The sequence below is a fragment of the Struthio camelus genome, chromosome 2 (genome assembly GCF_040807025.1).
Source record: "Struthio camelus isolate bStrCam1 chromosome 2, bStrCam1.hap1, whole genome shotgun sequence".
Classification (NCBI taxonomy): Eukaryota; Metazoa; Chordata; class Aves; order Struthioniformes; family Struthionidae; genus Struthio; species Struthio camelus.
In genome coordinates, this window is record NC_090943.1 from 42,303,733 (window position 1) to 42,327,594 (window position 23,862).

The 23,862-nt window shown below is 38.1% G+C and overlaps 1 protein-coding gene across 3 annotated transcripts in view; it reads left to right on the forward strand.

The window, feature by feature from the left end:
• Window positions 1-6,193: 6,193 nt before the first annotated feature.
• Window positions 6,194-23,862, forward strand: part of KCNH8 (potassium voltage-gated channel subfamily H member 8) — a 207,044-nt gene continuing 189,375 nt past the window's right edge. For 2 of the 3 annotated variants that reach the window (XM_068935379.1, XM_009676395.2), the window contains exon 1: window positions 6,194-6,400. In XM_068935379.1, the coding sequence (XP_068791480.1) occupies window positions 6,325-6,400 (76 nt within the window). In that variant the 5' untranslated portion in view covers window positions 6,194-6,324. The remainder of the gene's footprint in view (window positions 6,401-23,862) is intronic. The other variant, XM_068935380.1, reaches the window with a different exon arrangement.

Consider the following 23,862-nt stretch of genomic DNA (forward strand, 5'->3'; position numbering starts at 1 on the left):
AAATATATGTATTTTTCCCTGTAAACAGTGATTATCTTTTTTCCACATGATGGTGTTCATTAATGATGAATTAGTTTAGTGTTTTGTTAACTCTTTATTGTTTGGAATATGGTTCTGTAGCTTCTGAATGCTACTCAAACATCATGTGAATGACAACAGCTAATTTGTTCCTAGCTTTACTACAGGCTTTTTATTGTAAAGCTTATTTAACAAATATTAACTATTTCTAAACCATCCTAAGGCCTCTATAACCCATGTAAAACTACAGGAGAGGAATATGATCCTGCTTTTATGGGTAAGGAAGTGAGGCACAGAGTGTGTATGTGGTGTTGTTGTTGTGTGTGTGTTTGTTTTTTAAACCTTACTGATTTTGAGATCTAATATGATCTGTACCCCACTGGCTTATTTTCAGTTTGACCACAAGATTGTCTTCAGTTCTTTTTTTCAACTTACAGCTTTTGGAAGATTTGAGGCACTATCTCCTCTTTGTGCAAATCTGATGCACAATAAATGAGATCTATTCTTTTTGTGAGACCCACATCTTGTGAAAACAATCTGTGAATGTAAGATTTGGTCCCTCTATAGTTAGAAAGCTGTCAAAATTGTACAGGCCACCATAATCATTCTATGAAATTCAACAACATGAATAATGAAATTAAACCTGAAATGTGATTTCTGATGCATTTTAAAAAGGAAATACAAAAACATGAGGTTCACCCTATAGCAATATGCTGCTGCTATCAGTATATCTAGAACTTTTTAATCTGATTTTTATTTTTTTAAAGTGCTTAATCAAATGGAGTGGCTGTCAATGTTGCTAAGCTTGCATTGTTTTTTTAGATCATCACATAAAGGAAATGAGATTTTTTTACTAGAAGATTTCACAGGTATTTGCTAGAAGTAGAGGGGAAAAAGTAAGGTTTTAGTCCTTAGCTTCATTCCCTATGTGCAGGTTCTTCTGCCTGCTTCCTTCATACTTCACTTTGCCTGCCCTTCTGCCCTCCCCTCCCCCCAAGCTGTCCTTAGTCCAATCACCTTTTTTTTTCCCCATCTCATTCTGTTTAGATAGCTGGCTTCGGTTTCCTCTCTCACTTTTCATACTTCTAATCTTTTGCCCCATTGTTTCAGAGTCTATCTCTTGCTGCTTATCTTATACCGGGCGCTCACTAAGTCCAATTCAAATGCAATATATTTCCTAACAACCATCTTGTGGTTTTGGCTTCTCCTGACTAGGTTTCCAGGCTCCCAGCAGGACTCCAGCTCTTCCTTAATCCATCTGCTTCCCATTTCCCCTTATCAGTTCCACCCCAATTACTAGCTATGTCCCAGGCTCATTTCCTTGTATGGTATCTCCTTTGCATTATAGTCCAGTGATCTGCTTCTTCATTTGCTGAGTTTTCTCAGTGTGTGCTTTTCCTCCTCACTTGAATCTTGAAAACAGCTGAATATTTTAGCTGAAATGTCCCAGAGAAATACTCGTCCTGAAACGGGTCACCATGTTTGAAGTTTTATACAACAGAAAACAAGGTCTTACGGTGGGAACTGCTGGTAGACGTGCCATTGTAGATAGGCCTTTATAATCCACAGAAGATAAGCGCAGCTGTTCCCTGGTCAGAGCAAGGATCCTTTCTCCACTGTCACCAGTAGCAGATAGCTGGGGAAGACCGTACCAACCAGACTGGAGTATTATAACCCTTTTTCTTGCAAGCTGTCCCCGTCTCTGGCAACTTGAGACAGTTCCTAAGACAAAGGTGGTATCTTTGTGTTTAAACTTTGACCCAGACTGTTCCTTTGCAGATCTTCAATTATATAGTGCTATTATTGTAAAGTTCTATTGTTAGGTTTGGATAATGAAGAACAAAAGGTCAGTTTCGTAAAGCACAATAGTCATTTATTAAGATAATATTCCTAATACACACTACTTCAGACTAAATTAGCCTTTTTCTAGGCAGATGAGCAGTAGGTTGCTATTCTTTGCCCTTTCCTAGTATTTTCAAACTCTTTCACATTTCTCTCTTTTTTTTTTTTTTTCTTTCCCCTTTGGATGCTCATGTTAACGAACAAATAAGCGGATGGCAATTTCAAGCACAAAAGTAAGCAGCAGGCAGTGTTTTCTGATTGTTAATTTGATTTTTCACTAATTACTTTAATTTTCATAGTTGTAACAATAAGTTGAGATCAAGTGCTTACGCAAGGGAAACAGTAGAAAACTCCTAACTTGCTACATATAAGTACTGTGTATTCACAGTACTGCAGAATATTAATCAAACTTAGAAAATGTTTCCAGTTAAATTAAAGAAAACCTGTGCAGTTTTAACCAAAAATAATACAATATGCTGCTCCTTGCATATGTTCTGTGCAAAACACTCTGCCCATGCAAAACAGTCTGCCCATGCCCTGATTTCTGTGTAACTAGTGATATCTAAAAGGATTATGCAGTGTCTCAAAATGTAACATTATGTTAAATGCCCAAGTAGCTGTGGAGAGGTGGGAGGCAACGTATGGCTGAGGTTGTATTTTACATACAGTTGAGTAATTTGAAGTGACAAAACTTATTTTCTTAGATTGTATTTCTAGTCTAAATTGTAAATCTCTGACTAAATTCCTTTTGCAATGTAAATGGTAATGGCAATCTGAAGTCTAACAGCAGTGCTGTTAGCCCCTAGTGTCTCAGGTCTGGTAGTGTGTTTCTATAAATATCTTATATTTTGAATTCAGTGAAGTGCTCTACAGTAAACAGAGTAATACATGGAGTGGACTATTTACGTAGAGCAGGTATACATTTATAAACAAAAGATCAAAGTTAGTTTTCACCTCTTGTTTATCTGTCTTTAGCAGTGAAAAGCATGGTCCTTTAGAGACAATGACTAGGTGTGTTAGCTGCTCAAATTTGAACTTAATGTGGCAGAATAGAAATTTTATTTCCTGAAACAAGATAAAAATCTTCTGGTTTTGGATTTTACCTTCTCTTAAACATTAAAACAAAAGTATTTGAATATTCAGATTTCCTACTTCACATTTTGCTAAAATCTTAAAACATAATTTTCCAAGTTTTGACTACAAACTTTCAGATGCTTATTCACCTCCCTCATAACTACTCTCAGCTGTTCTGTCTTTGCTTTCCTGAACTTCTTGTTCTCAGCTCACTGAAATTTCAGCCTGCTAAATTTGTCTGCTTTGAACTACTCTAGAGTTACTGCTTTGGTGTTTTGAAGTTAAGTACCAGTCTGTGTTAAGAAAGATTACTGTTATGACCAAAAGGTTGTAGAACAAGCAAAATCCAAGTGCAAAACAGGATGTACACTTTAGTTTCTCTTCTGTAGTTTAATGTCTTTTGTTGTGTGTATCACTTTTGTAAAAATACTTGATCTGTTCTAGATCAGCTTGGGCAGTTGTTCTGTGGTATATGGAACATGAATATAACTTAAACTTATTAATTGTTACAGCTTCTCCTAGTACACAGCAGTTGTTATAGCCAATTTATAACAGCATGTCATGATTGCCTAAATTCCTAAAGCATGTAGAAAATTTCCTTCCTTTTCTGAGAAGCTCTCGTGATTGAAGAGGCCTTCAGCACACTCTCCTCCTAAAAAATTCAGTGTTCTCCCTCCTCCTTCTGCACCAGCAGGTCTTCGGTGTTGTAAGAGCTTTCACTGCAGTTGTCAGCACCTTTACATGGTCAGTGGGGCACACGCTTCAATAATTATAACTTGTGCCTAGCGTTATCAGTGTGAAGCTAGATAACTTCTCTAGCAACTTGTGTGTGTGTATAATATACACATACATACATACACTAATTCCTCCTCCTCTGCCCCCCCCCCAAAAAAAAAAATTCTGAGTTAAGCTCTAGGGTTTTTAAAGGTCTTTTCATCTCATGGTTGTTACAAAATTTCCAGGAGCTCTTTTAAAGATCAAGCTATTATCATTTGAACAGGGCAGCACAGATGCTGCTGTTTAATCTATGCTTACTGAAGCCTTTGTCATAGAGCCTTCAAAACACAGCATGATGCTTTTGGCTCACTTTGTGCTGTGTGTTGGGAAGTATGGTGTGAGCCATTTAGGGGCTAGCAGAGTTATGGTAATTTGATTTCCCTGGAAGGTTGGTTTTTTTTTCCCCTTTTTGTCGTGATTTTTGCTGAATCAAAATTAAGAAATCCATTTTTGTCTTTAAACATTGCATAAATTACTCTCTTCTGCCTATAGTAGGGTCCTTCCTCCTCTGCTGTGTCCCTGCCTGGGGGTTTAGGACAGGTCATGGAAGAGAATGCAAGCTGAAATGCAGCTATAGCATGCGGATACAACAGTTGCAAGTCCATCTGCAAATTTCAAAGGTTCAGGTTTACTTTGATGAGCTGTTTGACAGAATTGAAAATATGATCATGCTCTCTTGAACTCCACAAGTTTTGGATCAGGATTTTCTTTCTCAGTAGTGGGAACATGTAGCTCATGATATCTGTATGAAACCGAAGTAGGGGATGTAATACTTAACCTGCCAGTGAGACTAAATGGAAAGCTGTTAAGAGGAATTAAGTTTTCGGCTCTGCTTATATGATAAACTAAAGGACATTAGAACAATTTTGAAGAAAAATGTTAAGGAATTCTGGGATTCTTAAAATGTATGACTTTTGATACTGAACTATACTATTAATGCCCAATGAGGGGGAAAGCCTGCCAGAAATGAGAGTAATCAGCTAAGAAATTGATAATTCTGTGAGATGTTGAAGACTTCCATAGTAATAGTGATTGTAGGGCAATCTCTTTTTTATGTGCTTCATCTGAAAACTGAGCTGGGAGTTCTCTGACTGTTCCTCACAAGCTCCCACTATAAAGAGGGATGAACAGATTAGCCTGATATCCCGAAAATAATGCTCTATTTTCAAGGCCAAGGTAGGGTTACCATGTGGTATATCATGCTATAAAACCTATCTGTCAACACTTTTCCTCTCCCTTTTTAAGTCACTTGTAATGAAAAATACTTTTTGTCCCTTCTGGAGCCTTTCTCTGTGCTAATTGTCCTGGAGAATGAGAAACAAAGTCCTCTAAGTGTCAAGAGAAAGGGAGAACAAAGGATTTAGAATAACAAGAAATGAAAATAATACTGTGAGGAGAACATCATCCTTCTCCATAATGCAAAGTGGGTTTAAAGTGTACTCTCCCTTCTTTTCCCCAGTCTCTGGATGCTTGAAAGAACATGGAGAAGTTTAGACAGTGGTGCAGCAGTAAGTGAAATGACTGTGCCATATTATCTGACAGCATTCAAAGAGCCACGGTACCAGTCTGAGCAAGTCACTTGCCCCAACATGGGAATAGCTTGCATACCTGCCACTTCATTTTATCTTCTTTTGAGTTTACATATTTGAATTTTGACGTGAAGACCTGTGTCTCCATGTGCTCTGTTATTGGCAAAGAATAATATTTTTTTATTGGGAATATGATCTAGGAAACTTTCACAACAAATGTGAAAATGCCTACACTCAACCTTTAAAAAAATAGCTTCAGTATATAAAAATGACCCATGAGACTGCATGGTTGATGAAGCAATTCTCCATGGTCTAGTCTTACTCTCCAGTAAACATCTACAGGTGCACTTGTTATACATGTCAACATAGTGTTTCTCCTTTCAGCTGAGGAAGAGCCTAAGCTTTATCCTGTAATATTGATACTTGCAAAATGGGGATGAGCATGTAAACTTGCATAAGTCAAGGAAACTTCTTATTTACTAGCACTGAGAACTTGACTTGTCAAATGGGGATGGAGGGAGTTGGGAGGGCCTGACAGACCCAGGACGGCTGCTATTTGATGAGGCTCATGCCCCACTCTAGCTAAAGGTGGCTAAAAACTGTTTTGGGGTTTCCTTTCCCCTCCCCACTTCTCTTTTCATCCTTTCTCTTCGCTTCCCAGCCCATCCTCCTCAAGGCCGCCTTCTGGCGGTCAGCTCCCGCCTTTCCCCATGCGCCCCGGCTCCTCTCCGGAAGGGCGGCGGGGCCCAGGGCGCCCCTCTGCGCGGCGGCTCCCCGCTGCGTGCGGTGCTCCGCGGCGCGGCCCGGCTCGGCCCGGCCCGGCCGGCGGTGGCGGAGGCTGGCGCGGCCCGGAGAGCTCTGCCGCGCCGCGGGCTGCCGGGCGGGGGGCTCCGGCGCCGGAGACGGCGCGGCGGCGGCATCCCCATCCTCATCCGCATCCCCCTCTGCACCGCCCTCTTCGTCCCTCCCACGCGCTCCCCCTCTCCCTCCGCCTCCTCCCTCCCCTCGGGCGCCCTCTGCACTTTCTTCTCCAACCACCCTTGTAGGCAAACTTTGATGGGGAATCTCGCACCACGCTGGAAAAATGCCGGTCATGAAAGGATTACTGGCACCCCAGAACACTTTTCTGGACACAATCGCTACCCGATTTGACGGCACACGTGAGTCCGGGTCTGGGGCGGGTGTTGGCGCTGGCCTCTCAGTGAAGGGGATCCTGCGAGTACGGGGGTATCTGTAAATTAAGCGGGAGCATCTTCTCCTTTCCCTCCCTCTTCAGGGGGTTTCTTTGGTACCAGACGCTGCCAGAAAGGAAGTGGAGGCGAGGCAGCTCCCAGGCTCTCTCACTCTCCTGTCTGTGAGACTCACTCTGCAGCTGTGCAGGTGGGGACCGTGCTGGGTCCCTTCCCCTCACGGCGCAGCTCTAGGGCTCAGCACGGGGACGGGCAGGGCTGGTGCCGGGAGCGCCGGGATCGCGGCAGCGAAGTTGTGCACGGGGCTGGGGCTTCCCTCCTGCCCATCCGCCGCGGCTTGGCAGGCAGCCCTGGTGCGCTGGAGGGACCGTAGCGGGGGAAGGCAGCCTTCGGAGCCGAGCAGGGCTCGGCAAGGGAGGTGTGGGGTTTTGTTTTTCCCTTTCTTCCCTCCGCCCTTAAGCCTCTCCAAAAGCTTGACCAAGTAAATGAGGCTCTACAACGGCCGGCGGCTGCTGCGGGGGCTGTTTGGGGTGGGGGGGGAGGCTCTCCGCGAGGCGCGGTGCAGGACCACGGGCAGCTCCCGCGGGCGGCGCGGTTGCAGGACCCTGGACAGGTCCCGCGCTCCCGCCGCGCCCGCTCCCCGGCGACGGGCCGCCTCGGCGCCCAGACTCCGCGCTGCTGCGGGAAGCTGATCGCTCCTTACAGCGGCTGGTCAGGAGCCGTCTGTTGTTTTGCACACAAGAGCGAAGAGGAGGTTGGAGCTAAAATGAATTTCCTTCCCTTTAATTCCCTCCCTCCCACCACCGCCTCCCTCCCCAAAAGTTGCTGCCAGTTGTTCCTTAACCGGAAACGTTCTAGTCTAACTGGTGTGAATGTTTAATACCTCCGTGATCATGTATCTGTTGGCATTCTCTGAATGTTTCAGAGTTAGGCTGTGATTAAGATAACTTAACTTTTACAACTTACTGATGCAGTAATTAAATGTCAAAAAAAGTGATAGTCACTGAGATCAATTGCAGAGAACTTCACGTTAACTGTTCCAGTAGTCTGAGGATAGGCTGCTAATTAAAATTCAGGGCTGTATGTAATTGGTACTTGATTACAAAGCAATCCCTCTTAAAACTACTTAGATGTACCTTTAAATTCCATCTGCCTTGTCAGAGAGTACACTACTCAGTCCTTTCCCTCCCAGTCCCCACCTCTTAATTTTCTATAAAGTACACAGGTATTATTTGCTGCATATGAAATCATGCAGCTCTAATAGGAGTTTTGTTGCTGATACTACCACTTGCCTGAAAAGCAGTACTTCCCTGCTATGTACTCAGGACCCTCCCCCTTGACAGTGGCTTTCTTTCAAAGGATCGAGCACTCAGCCTGTGAGCTATACACACAAATATTTCACAAATTATATTTTGTTCTTCAAAGATCCAATTTAACAATCAGCATTATTGATGACATGCAGGTTTTTATTAAATAAACGCTAGAGAAATGTCTAATCCCACTGTTCTCAGTGGCACCAACAGACAAGTGTGCTAGCAAGTTCATTGCTTAGCTGGATTTTGTGACCATACGTAGCTACTTTCTTTAAGTATTCTACTGACCTTTATAAATTCAACTGGGCCAATCTTCCTTTAAGCAAAAAAAAAAAAAAAAGAAAGAAAGAAAAAAGAAAAAACCACCCATACCCAATTGCCTTACTTTGAAATTTATAGTGCTAGCAATTAATCTACTTTTCTTGGGATGTAATAAGTACCCAATTGCATGTTTTCCCCTAACTACCTCGAGAGAATATTACATGTTATATTTTATTGTGGACAATTAATACCCATTTCAGTGAAAGTTTTGCTTTTTGGATGGAATTTGACAATTTGATTCAAATATTGAAATTAACCTCATTTAGACGGTATCACTGTATAGCTATGGGCTTTCGAAACAGTCCCAGAAGTTCACACAGAAAGTCATTTTATGGACTACATCATCTGGCATCTATTGGAACTTTCTTCTATGGAGGATAGTACTATTCTGTGGAGAACCAACAGCATGTGATGACTAATTTACAGAATAACATAATAGCTCTTTATAGAGTGCTAAAGAGATGAATCAATAACGTATTTAAATTCTATTTTTCTAAACCAAATTATGTATGCCAATGCATATCATAGCTCAATTTAAAATCTGCTAAAATAAGCCCTGGCTCCCTTGTTGCTTTGATATAACATAATATTTTCTTTTAAAAAATGAAAGATTTAAAATGTAAGAATATTGATTGTTTAACTGAGAAGAATTCTTGTTCAGATAAAGATACACAGTTCTGCAAAGTATTTATCAATATCTGAACACCAAAAAGAAATATTAAACTAATTTTTTACTCATTTAAATTGTCCAAGAATTCCTGAGAAAGTTCAGGTGGCTAAAGTTAGGAACAATACTGAAGTGTAATCCTTGTAGGAATCAGTCCCATCTTTTACCAGTTCTATAGAGGATACAGGCTGTGAAAGGAATATAAACTGATATGTGGCAGTGAACCAGGGTCTATGTTTTATCAAATACTTTGACCTTGTAGTTGATGATGTCTTACTGTTAAATACAATTTTGTGTTAAACAGTGTCATCGTCTTATTATTTATTCTAACATAGTCTGTGGTTAACAAACCTCCTTTCATTTTAAGCCTCTGGGAAGGATATATTATGTTGTCATCAGTGACAGACTAATCCACCAATGCACCTTTAATCCAGAAGAGGGATAATTCTAATTCTGGGCAACAGTGCAAGAAAGGATTCCAGATAATATTAGAAAATATGCTTTGCTTTGCATAGAACTTTGAAAAAATTCAATCATATAATGGTTTTTTTCATTTTTACTCTCGCAACAATTTTTGTCTAATTAGCAGTTATGAATCCTGTTACGGACAAATTGCAAATATCAAAAAGGTTTAGATAATATACTGCTTGACAATTACTTCAGCTATATAAAGTTCTCATAGTAGATATATTGTTATAGGTATGTTACATATTTGTATTCTTTCCATTTCAAAACAGTGAATATATGCTAAACAAAGAGAATTAGTTTACACTTGCATCCTCCTTCTGGATGTGGGGGATATCCCAGAGATTTTCTTTGGCAAAGTTCCCATTACCTACCTTGTGTACATGGAAGAACAGCATTAAGGCTCTGCCTATCCAGATTTCCATGATAGAGCTCTTGGATCTGCCTATGTGCTATTACGTCTTCATGTGGTTACAACCCTGAACTGTTTTTTGTGTATGTGGCATAGTAGCTTTAGTCAGAATTTTCCTACAGTAATCTTACTTTTCTGCCTGTATAAACAAGCACCAGGTCATTGAAACACTTTTTCCCCACTCTGTCAGCAAGGTGTTTGTGATTATTTCTCTCTCAGGAAAAAAAAGAGCAAATACAATTTGAAATGATTATTTTTTCATTTCTTTTCAGATTTTCAAGTCAAATTATTATTTTCCAATATAAAAGCATGTCTAACAAGCCCAGGATTCAACCCCCAAATATTATGAAAGTAAATGTTTGAAGTCAATCACTTATCCCTTTTTAATGGAAAAGTCTCATGTTTTTGCTTCTCTAATTTAGGTTAGGAAAAATATTCAGAAATGGCTGCATGGTAGGAAAACGTCTTTCTCTTCCATTTTCAGATCCATATATTCTTTTAAAAAACAGATAAATCCACACCAGAAATGACTATTTCTGCTAATTTATGATACTTTCTTATGCAGCAAAGCCTAACAGTTTCAGCAAATGGCCTCATTAATTTGTCTAAAAAAAAATATGACTACTTTGAATGGTATCGTTATACTACACTCTAAAATGATAGCTGAAGTTCTATAATTATCTCCCATGTTTATCAAATATGATCAATTTCCAAATTAACTGTGTACTTCCACATCCTTATTAACAATCTTGCATGATCAGTCTAATCTAAGATCAAGCTGGGTTTGTTCCTTCTTGCTCACTGTCAATGGTAATAATTCCCTATTTGTAGAACAACTTCCGCATTCAGATTTTTTTCCCAATTATAAATAGAAGGACTTATATGTCACCTGTTTATCTCTGCTGAATTTGCTCAAGTGTTAATGAATGGAACTTTGTGCGTAAGCAGGAATTTTAATAATTATGTGTGAGTTTTATTTTGTTTTGTTAGTGTTTCTTTTCAGTTGGGGTTTTTTTATCCTTAGCAGCCCAATGGATCCCAATTGCTTTAGTTACTCCTAAGAGGTGATCCAAAGGTGCCTGATGAGAACATATAGACTTCAGGCATATTAAATATCATGTTAATGTACTTCTACTTGCATCCCGTTTCAAACAGGGTTGTCTCTTTTGAAAAATCAGCAGTTGAGACAGACGTGAAAGCCTTTATATGTGTTGATCTTGCCAGAGTGCAGGGGCAGATAGCTTGCCTTTCTGTGTTTGTTTTGGGGTTTTCTTGTTTGTTTGTTTGTTTGTTTTGTCTCACAAACAAACTGGTAAGGCCTGCCAGATTGCACCCACACACTAACTTTCTGCTACTTTGTTATCAAATTGAGTGTCTTACTCGATTGAGTCCTATCCTCTCTAGACTAGTCAATGTGCTGCTTAATCATAACATCACAAGAACATGAAAGGAAACAAAACACTGGCTACTGGTGATACTCACAGCACTGCACCTAACTGGACATAAGGAAATGAGACATTGGCAGGCATAGGGAAAGCAACAGCTATGCTTTCCAAGAGGAAGACGTTATTGATCAAACGCCACGGTCAGAAGTGTCCACCTCTCAAAGACAAAAGCCTGTGAGGAAAGAGGGGTGAAAGATTAAAAAAATTTGGAAAGCACTGGCATTTAGATCAACCATGAAGAGGCTTCCTAACAGTGACAGAAAAATCTGATGACCTGTTAAACTCTCCTTCAGAAGGAGCGAAGGAGAGCATGCAGTGAGGGTGGTCTAGTTCTTTCCAATAGAGAAGAATTTAGTTGACCAGAAGCAAATTTCCAAAGATAAATATTTATTTGGTCTTCTATTATGCAAACTCATCTTCCCTCTTGCTCATATCCTTGGATGAGGAAGTAATGCTTAGTCTGGCTTGTGTTCAGCTCAGAGTACAAACAATTTCTTTTGTTGGCAATATATTTTTTTCAGTGACAAATACGTGGTTCATTCAAAACGAAGCAAACACTTTCCTTTCTGCACTTGCCTCTGTAAGACATGGCTAGCGTTGCAGCTTACTTTAGCTCTGCTGCTTTAAAAAAAAAAAAAAAAAAAAAAAAAAAAAGCAAATGATTGTGAATATAAACAAGGGGTTAGATTTCGGGAATCCAGTCTTCTTTGTGCTGTTGCTCTTCATCGGAAGTCACTGAGAGACTAGATTAAACAGCTACTTGAAAAATCTCTGCCTGTTATTTCTTCCCAAGGGTTGGGAGTGAACCACCTCATAATCCAAGACTATTTTATTTGGGTGGTCTCTGCTTTCAGCAGGTATAACTTCTGATTCTAGTTTGAACTGGAGATGGACCTGAAAGATCCAGAACCAAAGGGTTTTAGAGGCGTATTCAGACAATATTTTTTTAAACTAATTCTTGAGTTCTGAGCCTGAGAGTCTGGTCAGAGAGGCAAGAGTGTGCAGGTGTCATTTCTAAAATCTACTCTCTTTTCAGGATAGAGTGTTCCTTACATCATAAGATTTGTCATTAATGTATATTTTATTAAGAGAACATGTTATTACTGGAAAAAATAGTGTATTTGAATTAAGTCAAATGGTTCTATCCTTTCTGTTCTACCTAGCAAAAAAAGATAGAATGATAATCCTGCCGCATATTGGTGCAGAGAGAAGAGAAAGCTGTGTAACTCATTAAACGTACCGCTTCGAGGTCTAAGGTGCCAGATTAATGCTCATAAAATAAAGTTGGACTGGTAACCTACACTGTTATTCCAGAAGTAAACTCTATATTTGAATTCAGCATAAGCATTTGAAATTTAGGAATGGAAGAGAGTCATTAAATAAGTGATTTTTTTTGCGTAATCTAAGATTAATATCTTCAGTACTGTTTTGGGGTGGGATTTTATACATGAGCCTAAGAAACCTGGCACTGTTTTGTTCTAATCACTGCACTGTGTTTGAAGTGGCATATATTTGAATGTCATGGATTACAGAACAAACTCCTTATAGGAATTCTAAATCTTAGATGATTATCAGGATTCCCAAAGCAGTTACAGTAGAGAAGAGAAAAGACTAGATTTACAAATGTATGATGCCATTTTCCTCTTTGATTTAAAAAAAAAAAAAAATCAGTGACTGCATAAACTTACTGTGACAGTAGAATTAGCTCATTGTTATCATTGCATTCATACATTTAACATCTATTTTATCTAATTCTATTATGTTTATGCAGGTACAAATTTTATAGACATTCTCAGTTTTTTTGAATGCAAAGCAGATGTGCTCAAAGTATTGTTCAGAGTAACAGAACATAGATATGTAACAAAAATACTGCCTCAAACACCTGCTGAAGAGTAAACAGTTAGGATATATATGCATGAATATGTTGCAATAGATCAGGGAAGGTGTATGGGTTTACAGAGCATTAACTAGTACTATTTTACATGTGTGCTTATTCTGATGCAATGTATTTTTGAAAGAAGAGTAAGTTATTCTGTATGTATTACACTAGCTGTGGCCTGAAAAAGTGAACACAAGTTGTTGCTACAGGAGTTTCTAGCATGTTCACAAGCTGGTTTACCTTATAATGTGTTCAAGTGACCATAAGTTAAGAACAAGCTCAATTAAAGAACAAACCGCTCCCAAAGTAATATTGTTTGCTGCCCACTCAATCTGCAAAATAAAAAATACTAGAGAAAAAAGATGAGGAGGATAGATAAAGAAACAAAGAAAACATTCTCAAACTGCAGGCAGGAGAGTGTCTTCCTCAGCAGAAAAATCTTTTGGAGTTTCTCCTGCCAAGTGCTTCTGACTCTCTCTGTTTTCTGTGATAGATAATAGTGTTCAAAGGCTTTGTAACAAGTATTGTTTTGAAAATACTAGCATGTTCAGCACTGAATTGAACAGTAAATGTCTTCTGACTATCCGTAAAGCTTTAAGCTTGACTGTCAATCACTTCAAGGAGTTTTGAAAACAGTTGCAGTTATGGAGAAACATTTTGTTTTCCCAGTTGATCTTAAGGGACCATGGTTCTTAAAACAAGCACTGCATTTGTGTTATGACACTGCAATGGTTTGCCCCTTTTCAAGGAAGGGAGGAGTTACTGGTGGCCTCTTCCAGCCGCTCACCCCCTCCCCCTGCCATGATCTATTCCATTTTCAGTGGCTAAAGACTATATCTAGAGGTTCCTGATCCTCCGTGAGACCCACAGGTTGAATCAGCTGTCCGTGAGTCTTCAGAAGACTTTTCCCAACAGAACACATTTTCAAGAGTTCATGGCATACTTAATTGTTTTCCATTAATATTCTCCATCAGATGATATAAAAATGTTCAGAATTCTGCTGTATTTTATTCTTAACAAAAGTAACATAACTATTTTTTTGTGAAGATGAATAATATTGTAAAGAAAAATGCTCATTCTATATAACGGAGAAAACAAATAAGCAGTAACGAAGATAGATAGCCAAGGGAATTGTCCTAGAAGACTTCCAAAATCTCTGCTTGAGAGAGATTCAAACAGAATGGAAGAGAAAACTGGTTCTCTGCATTTATCTGTCTTTGAGAAACTTAGGAAAAGTATTGAAAATACAAGTAAAACCGCTGTCATTACCATTCAGGTTTTTCGCAGAATTTTGTGATGCAAATATAAACTGGCAATATGCAAAGTCACTTTTTTTGGTCAAAATGAAAGAAATGAAAAAACAATTCTAAAAATTACCAGCCTACCTTTGCTCTCAGGGAAGCCAACAGGAAATCTATTTCCGTTGTTGTCAAAGTAGTGACTTCAGTGAAAACTGGAGTGTTCAGGTACAAGTTTTACCGCAGTGTTGTAGAATTTTTCAAATCACTAGCAATAATTTTTAACACTTTTGCAAAAAAAGTCAGAGTCCATTTCTTTGAATGAACCTTGATGTATCTCACTGAGATCACTAAAGTTGTATCAAAATCTGATTTAGGTAAATCTGGTAAGACTCTGGCCCCAGGGTCTTATATGATTAATCTTTCCAAATAGCAGCCAACTTTTTTTCTTTTTTTTCCAGAAAATGCATTAGAAAAATACTAATGTGCCATGTAATATTTTTTTTCATAGTACTGAGTAAAAATAGAAATACTAAAACTCCTGATGACAAAACATGAAATACCAGGAAATGCACTACTTCAGAATTCACAATATTTGAAGAATGATTAAAACAAATTTATTAATAGATTCAACAAAGAGTGGGGGGAAAAAAGGAAAACTTTGTTGTCACATAATAAACTCAGTCTTTTTTTTTTCTTTTAGAAAGAGAGAGAGAATGTACTTAACAAATATAGATACATCTATGCACTCAGTAGGCCTTCCTTGTGACCAAAGAAGAAAGAGTTGGAAGAAAAAAAGATTGTGAAACAATATGTAACTTTAAATTTGTTTTGAAAGTTAATATTGCTTTTTAATTTTACCATAAAGTAAAATTTATGTAAGAAAACTTATTTATACTAAAGAAGATAAATTTCAGTATTATGATGTCATATATTTCAGGTCATGTAGGCAATCCTGAGGTATTAGTATAAAAAGCTGTAACTCTACCATCTTGTAGAGAAAATAATTTCTAGTATATTAGCATTAAATTCACTTTTTTTTTCCTAGGCATTAGTTATAACTGCTAAGAGTCTAGGTTCCAGCTGTTAGGACTTCTAAAGGTTGAAAGTTGCCAGTCTTACTATTTCGCTTCTCCTTCAAGTTGCACCTCTAAAAATACAGAAAGATTTATCTGGATAGCATGAACCTGAAACTCATTACTGCTGTTTTTTGTGTGCCCTTTTCTTTTTGCCCTCCATATCCCTTAACAGCTTGTTATATGACGTGACTAGACATACTTTCTTATTCCATGTACATGAAAGAGAACTCCAAACTGGTCATTTTGTCATTTATTTGCTTTTTACAAATGCAGAATTGTCCTAAGATAAATAGGCTTGATTCTCTTTCTCTAAATGTCAGATGTCTCCTGTGATCAGAAAGGTATTTGCATAAATTGTGCCTTTTTTCACATTCTAGAATTAACAATGATAAGAAATATACTGGGAGTGTTACCCTGTTTTAGAAGAAAATACTTTTTTTTTTTTTTTTGGAAGAGGGGGAAATAAACTGCTTTATGAAAGATCAAACACCTTCTTTTGGCTGAAGACTTTATCAAATCAATAATTATCACAGTATTTCAGTACTAAGTTAATGTTTTTATAATTCAAATGAAAATACACAATATTTTAACTTCCTTTTGAATGTATGGACTAAGTATGAGAGATGATAGGATTATCATTCCATTTACTAAACTATGGATTACTTAATTATTGAGTTGAAAGATCTTGAGACTAGCTAATTTGCTGGCAACATTAAAGACTAGAAGTTTGGATTGTCATTTTTTCTTTTCCTTCAAGAATGGTGGGAAGAATCACATTGTGAAACTTAAAGTCACAGAACAGTGTATTAGGCATGTCAGTAAATAAAAGTTCAAGATGGGAAAAATGCAGTCAATAAATACTAACGTAAGAGGTTAAGCTATTCTTAACCAAAACTAAAAAAGTTAATAGGACCGCTTGTGTTCAGAGGAAAACGTATAGGTCCTGATTGTCTATCTCAGGGTTGTAGTAATGGGGCAGCATGGGAGGAAAAAAGTGATAGAATAGCACAGTTGGACTCTGTGCTTTGGGGACTGTTCAAAGTCTTACTGTAAATTCGTATCTGTGGCTTTAAAACATATTGTGGCTTTCATGGCCCTGTGTAAATGAGAGCTATGCTACAATGCAATATGGCCAAGTTCTCTTCTTAATCATTCTTAAGAGCTGTTTTTGTGTTAGAAATAGAAAGCAGGATGCATGAGACATCCCAAATCTCTTTATTATCTTGTATTTTTTATATACATACTCTTTTGTTGTTGTTGACAAATGGACTTTGTATGAGATTTTCAGAATTCATTAGGAGAATTTGGCTCTGCTGATGCTGTCTTGCATGTGGCACAGGGTAACCGAACTACTTTCAGATGCACACTCTGCATCTCTTGCCAACAAAATTTTACGTGGAACTAGACAGACAACCGCATTTACATCGTCTTACACTGCGTATCTCAAAGAAGCATCCCAGTAGACTTGTCTGCCTCATGTCAGCTATGTGACAGCACTGCGGTGCGGTATGAGACAAAATATGGAGGACTGATCCTTTCTGCACTTACAAGTGGGGCTGTGCTAAAGGTAGTGCTAGTAAAAGTTTTCTTCCAGATTTTCTACTGGTAGATTGCACTTGAGTGAAGGCTTGCATCTAAGTGTTTGAATAGCTTTGGACTGCCTCTGAGAGACTGACGTTTTGTTTTGTTTTCTTCTCTCTCTCTCTGATTTTCATCTGCAAACTCAGTATCAATTACAAATAATAATTTGCTAACTCATTTTTGTATCCGATGCCAGTAGTCATGAGTGCCACAGGATTTTTGTAGAAAGCAGGCTACTCCCTTTAAAATGTATTTCCTTGAGGAAAAACTAGATTATAAGTAACTTTAAATTAAAAAAAAATTATAAAAAAATATGTTTTATGTGTTTCTTCTTACAGTGTGAACTGGAGATGCAACTGATGTGCAGAAGGAAGGAGGTAGTCTTACATGGTAAAGTGTACGAGTCATCTTTAGCCAAGAAAGGAAAGGATACAGCAGCTGCTTAGAAGCTGTGATTCTCTAATCAGATTGCTGAGTGAGCAGTGGGTAGTGGTTTGGAATGAACTAAATGGAAATAACACTGTTGAAAGCTTGACTTTTGTGCAGAATACAGCTGGAGTAAATGTTACTGTGAAGGGCTGTAGTCACTAGAGGATTAAATGCGTACAGTCTTCTCTCCTCTCAGAGAGAGTTATCACAGTTATCTGTGGTCCTACCTGGCACTCGAGGTAAAGCGATCGGGCAGTCAGATCACTGGTGTCATCGGCCAGCCTATCTTATCTTCTTGGAGAATATTCAACCACTAAAACAATAAGTTAAGTCTTTTTTAGCTGTATTGTCACTTCTAGCTGCTGGAAGTGGGGGAAGCACAGAGGGAGGGAAGCAATAAGTAGGTGACTTGATGAAAAAGCACAGCAAGAACCTATTTGCTTTGCTTTCCTTTACTTTTTTTTTTAATAAAGGACTACTGAAAAAGGGAATGAGGAACCAGTATATATTTTTTTCTTGATTGGTTGCTGGCTTGGGTTTTTTGTTTGTTTTCTCTTTTTTGTTTAACTGACTTTAGTTTTTGTCTGGTTAGCACGTGATCTTATTTTTTCATAAATTTACACCATGCATGTCAGAAATTAATATTAAATTTTCCTTCCCCTAACCCGTGTTAAGAAATTCTAGCATTAGTGACCATTCTATTTTTTTTAATGGCTTACGGAAGGCTAAACACTGATGAAGGTATATTTTAAACGTATACATGGATTGTCCCACTATTACTAATTCTACCTTTTTTTAAAATAGCATATCAGATTATGATTACTTATCTGATCTCATCTGAAATATAATCAGTTATTGAAATAAGCATTTTATACAAGAGTAAATATGATCACTGGCAGTAATTCTGAGACAGGGAAAAGTTTTTCCCCAATTAACAGAGGGGGGAAGAGAAAAACAGCTGCTATGTGCATCATTAAAGTAAAGGGCAAACTATAGGTAAACTGTCCAACTAGCAATCTCACCAGTGAATAGCATAATCAGTGTCTCTTCCAGGAAAGCAGGGAATAGATTTTGAAAATTTTTAGCCACCTAAATAAATAGTCTGGCACTGTGTTCATTCATTCACCTTTTACCCTTATTCTGCTTTTTAAAACATAATTTTCCCTATTACAAATTCTCTTTAGAAAGAGTCCTCCCATTGAAAGGCAGAAAGACGAAGGCAGAAAGCCTAGCACCAGAAATACTGTATGACCCACATCATAATGGCTAGATCTTAGTAAGCTAAGTTTGGGCAGTTGAATGAAATAATTACAAGTAAAGCTAAGAGGTTAGAATTAATTGGAGGAATTACAGTAGGTTTTATCTCCACTCTGATGTAACTGATGTGTCATTTTCTGTGAAGTGTCATTGGAAAAAATAAGTTTAGGGATATAGTTAAAGGTTATAAGACATATTCTGCCACCCTCCCATTTCCTGTTCTATTTTGAAACGATTTTTGAAGGTGAGTGAGAATGGAGAAACACTTGTATATTTTACATCTATCTATCTATCTATATGTAAAAATATGTATAAATTATATATATATATGTATATAAAAATGAATAAATCATGAAGGTGTTGTTATAGATATCTCCTAAGCTTTTTGATGTTCTGAAGTGCATGAAATTTATTGCTCAAGTTAAATTAAAATATACATAGTAATTATTCTAATGAAAATATTTTTCTAAACTAAAGTTAATGAGCATGAATTTTTGTAATAATATTTCTTAGTTTGATAGTTGCTATATTTCCAGCTATTCCACTTTAACATATCACTGTGCAGAGCACAGTAATTCTATTTCATCTATTTTAATGCTCACTATATTGCACTAGTTTGTGTAGCACTTGAATGTTTGGGGGTTCATTTATCATGGTTAATTTGCAGCTTCCAGAGAGAGTTTGTGAATGGCACAATAACTTAAATATAATAATGGACTGGTGTGTTCTTGAAATCAGCTGCCTGCTGATAGTTTTTTCAGGCTCAGGAAGCATAGTCGGTGGCAGTAATACACTGAAGCGAGTTTTCTGATAACCGGACTGTGAACAAACTGAATCTGTCCAGTTCAGCAGACCTCACAAGTCTTTTCTTCAATACATAAGACAGTGCCATCTTGGGCCATGTGACATGGAAAATCTCCTGCACTGAGGATGCAAAGGGCAAAATGCTTTCCAGCCAGACAGTCCAGCTGCATGGCGTGCTATCTTGCTGCAGGGAAGCACCAGTGCTCTCTCTTGTCCCATGAACCCATGTGGCAGATCTGCACATGCTTAGCAGATCACGTAACAGGGGTGATAGCTACATCCTGAATGTGGGCGTCTGGCAGGAAAGAGGCTGCAATACTGTGCTGCATGCGACTCAGGCTTATGTGCTGGAGTCATGAGGCAAGCGCCGTTTCTGTAAGATTAGCACATGAAATCTGACAGATCTTCACCTTACTTCATTATAAAAAGGACTGTTGTAAAATCCAGAGTGTAAACTTCTATCTCAAGGGACTGATAAGGCATGTCTTCCTACTTTGCTGAGACCTGTCAGTCTTGTACGTTATGCATCTGCCACACTCTTAGTGCAGTATGATGCTCTCTCTCTGGTTCTGCTTTGGCTCTGTGTGACCCTGGAGAAAAAAAATTAGGGCCGGAGCAGAAGTCAGGAGTTTAAGATCCTGAGTTGAGCATATGGCCTGTGTAGTTCAATATCCTCTCTCTGACAGGATCCAGTAGGGAAAACCTAGGGAAAGTGTAGAAGAGATGATACATCTTCAAAGTGATTTTAACTTGGGTGACTTGTCTGGCTCTGGGCAGTGTGTTGTTCAGGCGGTTGCCGTGCTAGAGTTTACACCTCACCCACTGCATCTAATGGCCGCTGATGGAACCAGCTTCTGTGGGCTGATGGGTCTAATCTCCTTCTGAAGCCATTTCTACAGCTGATCTGTAATGTCCAGCAGCAATATGTTCCTCAATGTGATTATGCATTGTTTTAAAATGAGATTTCCTGCTTGTTCTAAAAATTCTCTTAGTTTGAGTTTTATGGAAGGCAGAGTGTAGCCACAACCTTATTCCCACCGTGTGAAGCCAAGCATGTGGAACGACTTGAAGGGGAAGGAGGAAAAACTGAGAAGTTTTCTTGCTTCAATCAAGTGCTCTGACACTAACCACTAGGAAGCCCCCTCTGTCTTAGACGTAAAGTCATCTGACTCTGGACTGAAGCAACCCTCTTTCCACTTCAAGCTCTCTTCTGTCCCTGTGCAGGTGAGGCAAGGGAACAGTGGACTTCTAGTGCCAGAACTCATATCTCATAATTTTAATTTTCCTCGTAAGTCAGAAATAGCAATATAATACAGATTTTTACCCTAGGCACTTACTCTGAGGATAGCTATTCTTGGACAATGACTCACTTTGTTGTAGTTTCCTATTCTTTATAGTGATGACTTACCTCAGTCTTTGGTTGCTTAATGAACCCTCCTTTCTAGCCATGCTAGGCAAAATGCTCAGGTCAGCAAATATTGCTCCAAAATAAGTAGCTGTTCCAGCAAAGCTGTTCTCCATGTTATCAAGAAAGTAAAATCATTCCCAGAAATAAAACATTGTGTCTGCACAAATTCTACTACTTATTGCCAGTACTGCTACCCTATACGAAGAGATATCTTTGCTATTGTTGTCAAATCTCTGAGGTCTCCTAACTGAATTCATGCTTGTGCTTATCAGGCATACAATGTTATAATGAAAAAAAGTGGGTCTGAACTTTCCTCTTCAATTATCTGAACTTTTGAATCAGTTTTACAGTTTTATCAGATATTAAGCTAATGAGTAACTTTCAGAAGCCTTTTGTATTCTGTTACTCAAGAGAGGGCGTGAAGATCAAAACAGTTTCAGGATCTCTAATAGCATCTATAGTTATGTTACTGAGGTACAGTGGTAAAAGATTTGATATTTGTAACAGAAGAGAAATAAAAGAGAAAAAAATGAGGGAAGTATCTTATTTTCATGAGCACAAACAACTAGCAGATACAATTATGAGACTGCCACAACCAAAAGCTACCCTTGCAGCATACGTGTACCAGTCTTGGCACGAAAGAGATGTATTTCACACCCTTAGTTCTTTCTGTAGGATAATTACTTCGTGTGAATGACTTATTGTTCATGAAAAACATGTTTCCATCCTTACTCTGTATTCCCAAAGTTACGTTTGTAGAAGATATCTTAACAAAAGCATGCCAGCAGAAAATGTGTCAGCTTAAATTGTACTGATGACAAACCTGAATAAACAAAGCACAGACCTAGCTATTCTAGGTCACAGAAACTAATCTTATATTAGAAATAGAAAGTAGCTCTATTTTTCTAATCTTGGAATGTTCTTAATCACAGAATCTCATAGAAAGGGAGGGGATTTTTTAGCAACAAGGGATTTGTAACAACCTACACTGTGATGAAACAACATATTTATAAAGAGGAATCCTTCCTTTACTCTCAGTGCATATACTTCATAACATTAATGCTCAGTCAGCAAGGCAAAATCTTTTCATATAAATGTTGCAGTACATATCCAGGGGAAAAATGTTCCTATGAAGATGTAGTTTTTACTTTCCAAAAAGTTCCTTCAGTAATGTAACCTTCAGAATAAAAGTAAAATGTTTAAATAAAAAAAAAACTGAACCAAGCAAAAGAACCTGAAAAAGTGACTGTTAAACAAACAAGCTTAAAAATAAAATAAAAATATGGCAATAATTATTTTCCATATTTTTGTCACTGTCACATGTTTACTGTTTCATAACTTCAGGATTGCTATGACAGGTTCTAGCACACCACGTGAAGCATCAGGAGCAGATGAGGACAGAACAATGTCTTTTACTGGTATAGACTCTCTTTTCTGAGGCACAGCTGCATTTGTTTTCAGTCTAATGCAAACAATATAACTATTGTAATGTGTCTTGTTCTGTGTTTCTGTTTCTGAAATCATGAAGACCAGTTCCTCCTAGCGCGTTATAGCCATGTATATGTATTTTAATTTTTTTTCCCCCTCCAAGAGATTCATCTATATAGTTCCTTCCTCTAAGACTAGGGACCTGAGGCCCTAGCTACCTTTGTCCTAAGGTGGTTCCTGACTCTGCTTAGGTCAGCTGTGAAATTTCTTTTGCTAAGTACGAGAGAGCTGTCCCCAAAGTGTGGGAAGGTTCACTTTCTCACTTGTTTGTAGAATGTTTTCCTCTCTGTGCTTTTCACTTTTTTTTTTCATTTTGAAACATTGTTTTACTGAAAACATAAAGGACAGAGAGAGGAAAAAAACTAGAGTTGATTATTTGCGGTAGCTGTTTTGGTTGAAACTGCATGGGTTTTTTTGTTTGTTTGTTTGTTTGTGTTTTTTTTTAACTGAGTAATCTGCTATGGTAACTGTGTAAGTACTGAGACTTATTATTTCCATAAATAAAAAACTGATTTCATAGATATCTCATAGGAATTATGATGCTAACCTGAATTCTTCTCTGTAAAAGGAATATAAACTCATTGATGAGAAATGTGAACTTTCAGACCCTAGCCTTGAACTGATCACTTTGAATTCCAGCATTTTGATTCTAGCATTTAAAAATTGTTAAAGTAGCTCTCACAAATAAGTGAAAGGGGAAACAAGTAATTTAGTGTGCCAAAGAACCAACAAAGCCTTGTTTCATCTTGCGGTTGAGCTATACAAATTGACTGACATTCAGTGAAGTTGAGCTGGCATTGAGGTTTCATCAAAATTGAGTATGAACAATTTATCTCCTGGCTGTTTCATGAAGCTCGTAGCACCTCTGCATCATTCAGACCCCTTCTCGCCTGTTAAATATAGCTGAAGATGGGCAGGGGATTCAGTGTCAAGAAGGGGAAGGATGGGGGAAGTCAGACACTCATGGGTAGCATAATAACATATGTTCTATTTACTTTATGACAAAAACTAACTACAGATTAAAAATTTCTCAAGAGATTCAGCAAGCTTGGGTGGTCCATAGTAGTTTAAGTAATAGCCTTTATAACACTCACAAATGAACTGACTATTCATTAATGGTTTCCAGTGCTGGACGTTTGACTTCAGCATTCTAAAAGAAATGCTTAGTACAGTAACTTCTTCTCTTACAGTAGTAAATTGAAAATGAAAGAGTTAAAATGGTGAAAAAGATGTATAATAGCCAAATATGTTAGTTGTCTTTCCTGCCATCTTGGACACAAGCCTTTTATTAAGATTCCCTTCCTCCCTGTTTAATTAACAAATTTCTTAATCTCCCCCTTACAAGTCTGAGCTGAAGGACTGGAGATGAGCTCTTTGTCAATTGAATATTTGGGAGTGGACTTTGAGTGTTTCACTTGAGTCACTTTCCTGATGAAAGATGCTCTGAAAGGTATGATGAATTTGGTACTGGTTTTTTTGGTTGATTGGTTAGTTTTTTTGGCTCCTCAGATGAATTAAGTTATTAACAGAATGGATGATTTTTCCTCTACGAAAGTGCTTTTCTCTCTTTTGACTACAGGGGGAACCTTGGTTTCCTAAACTTAAATGCTTCTTGGATACACTTTACTTGGATGTCTAAGGTAGAC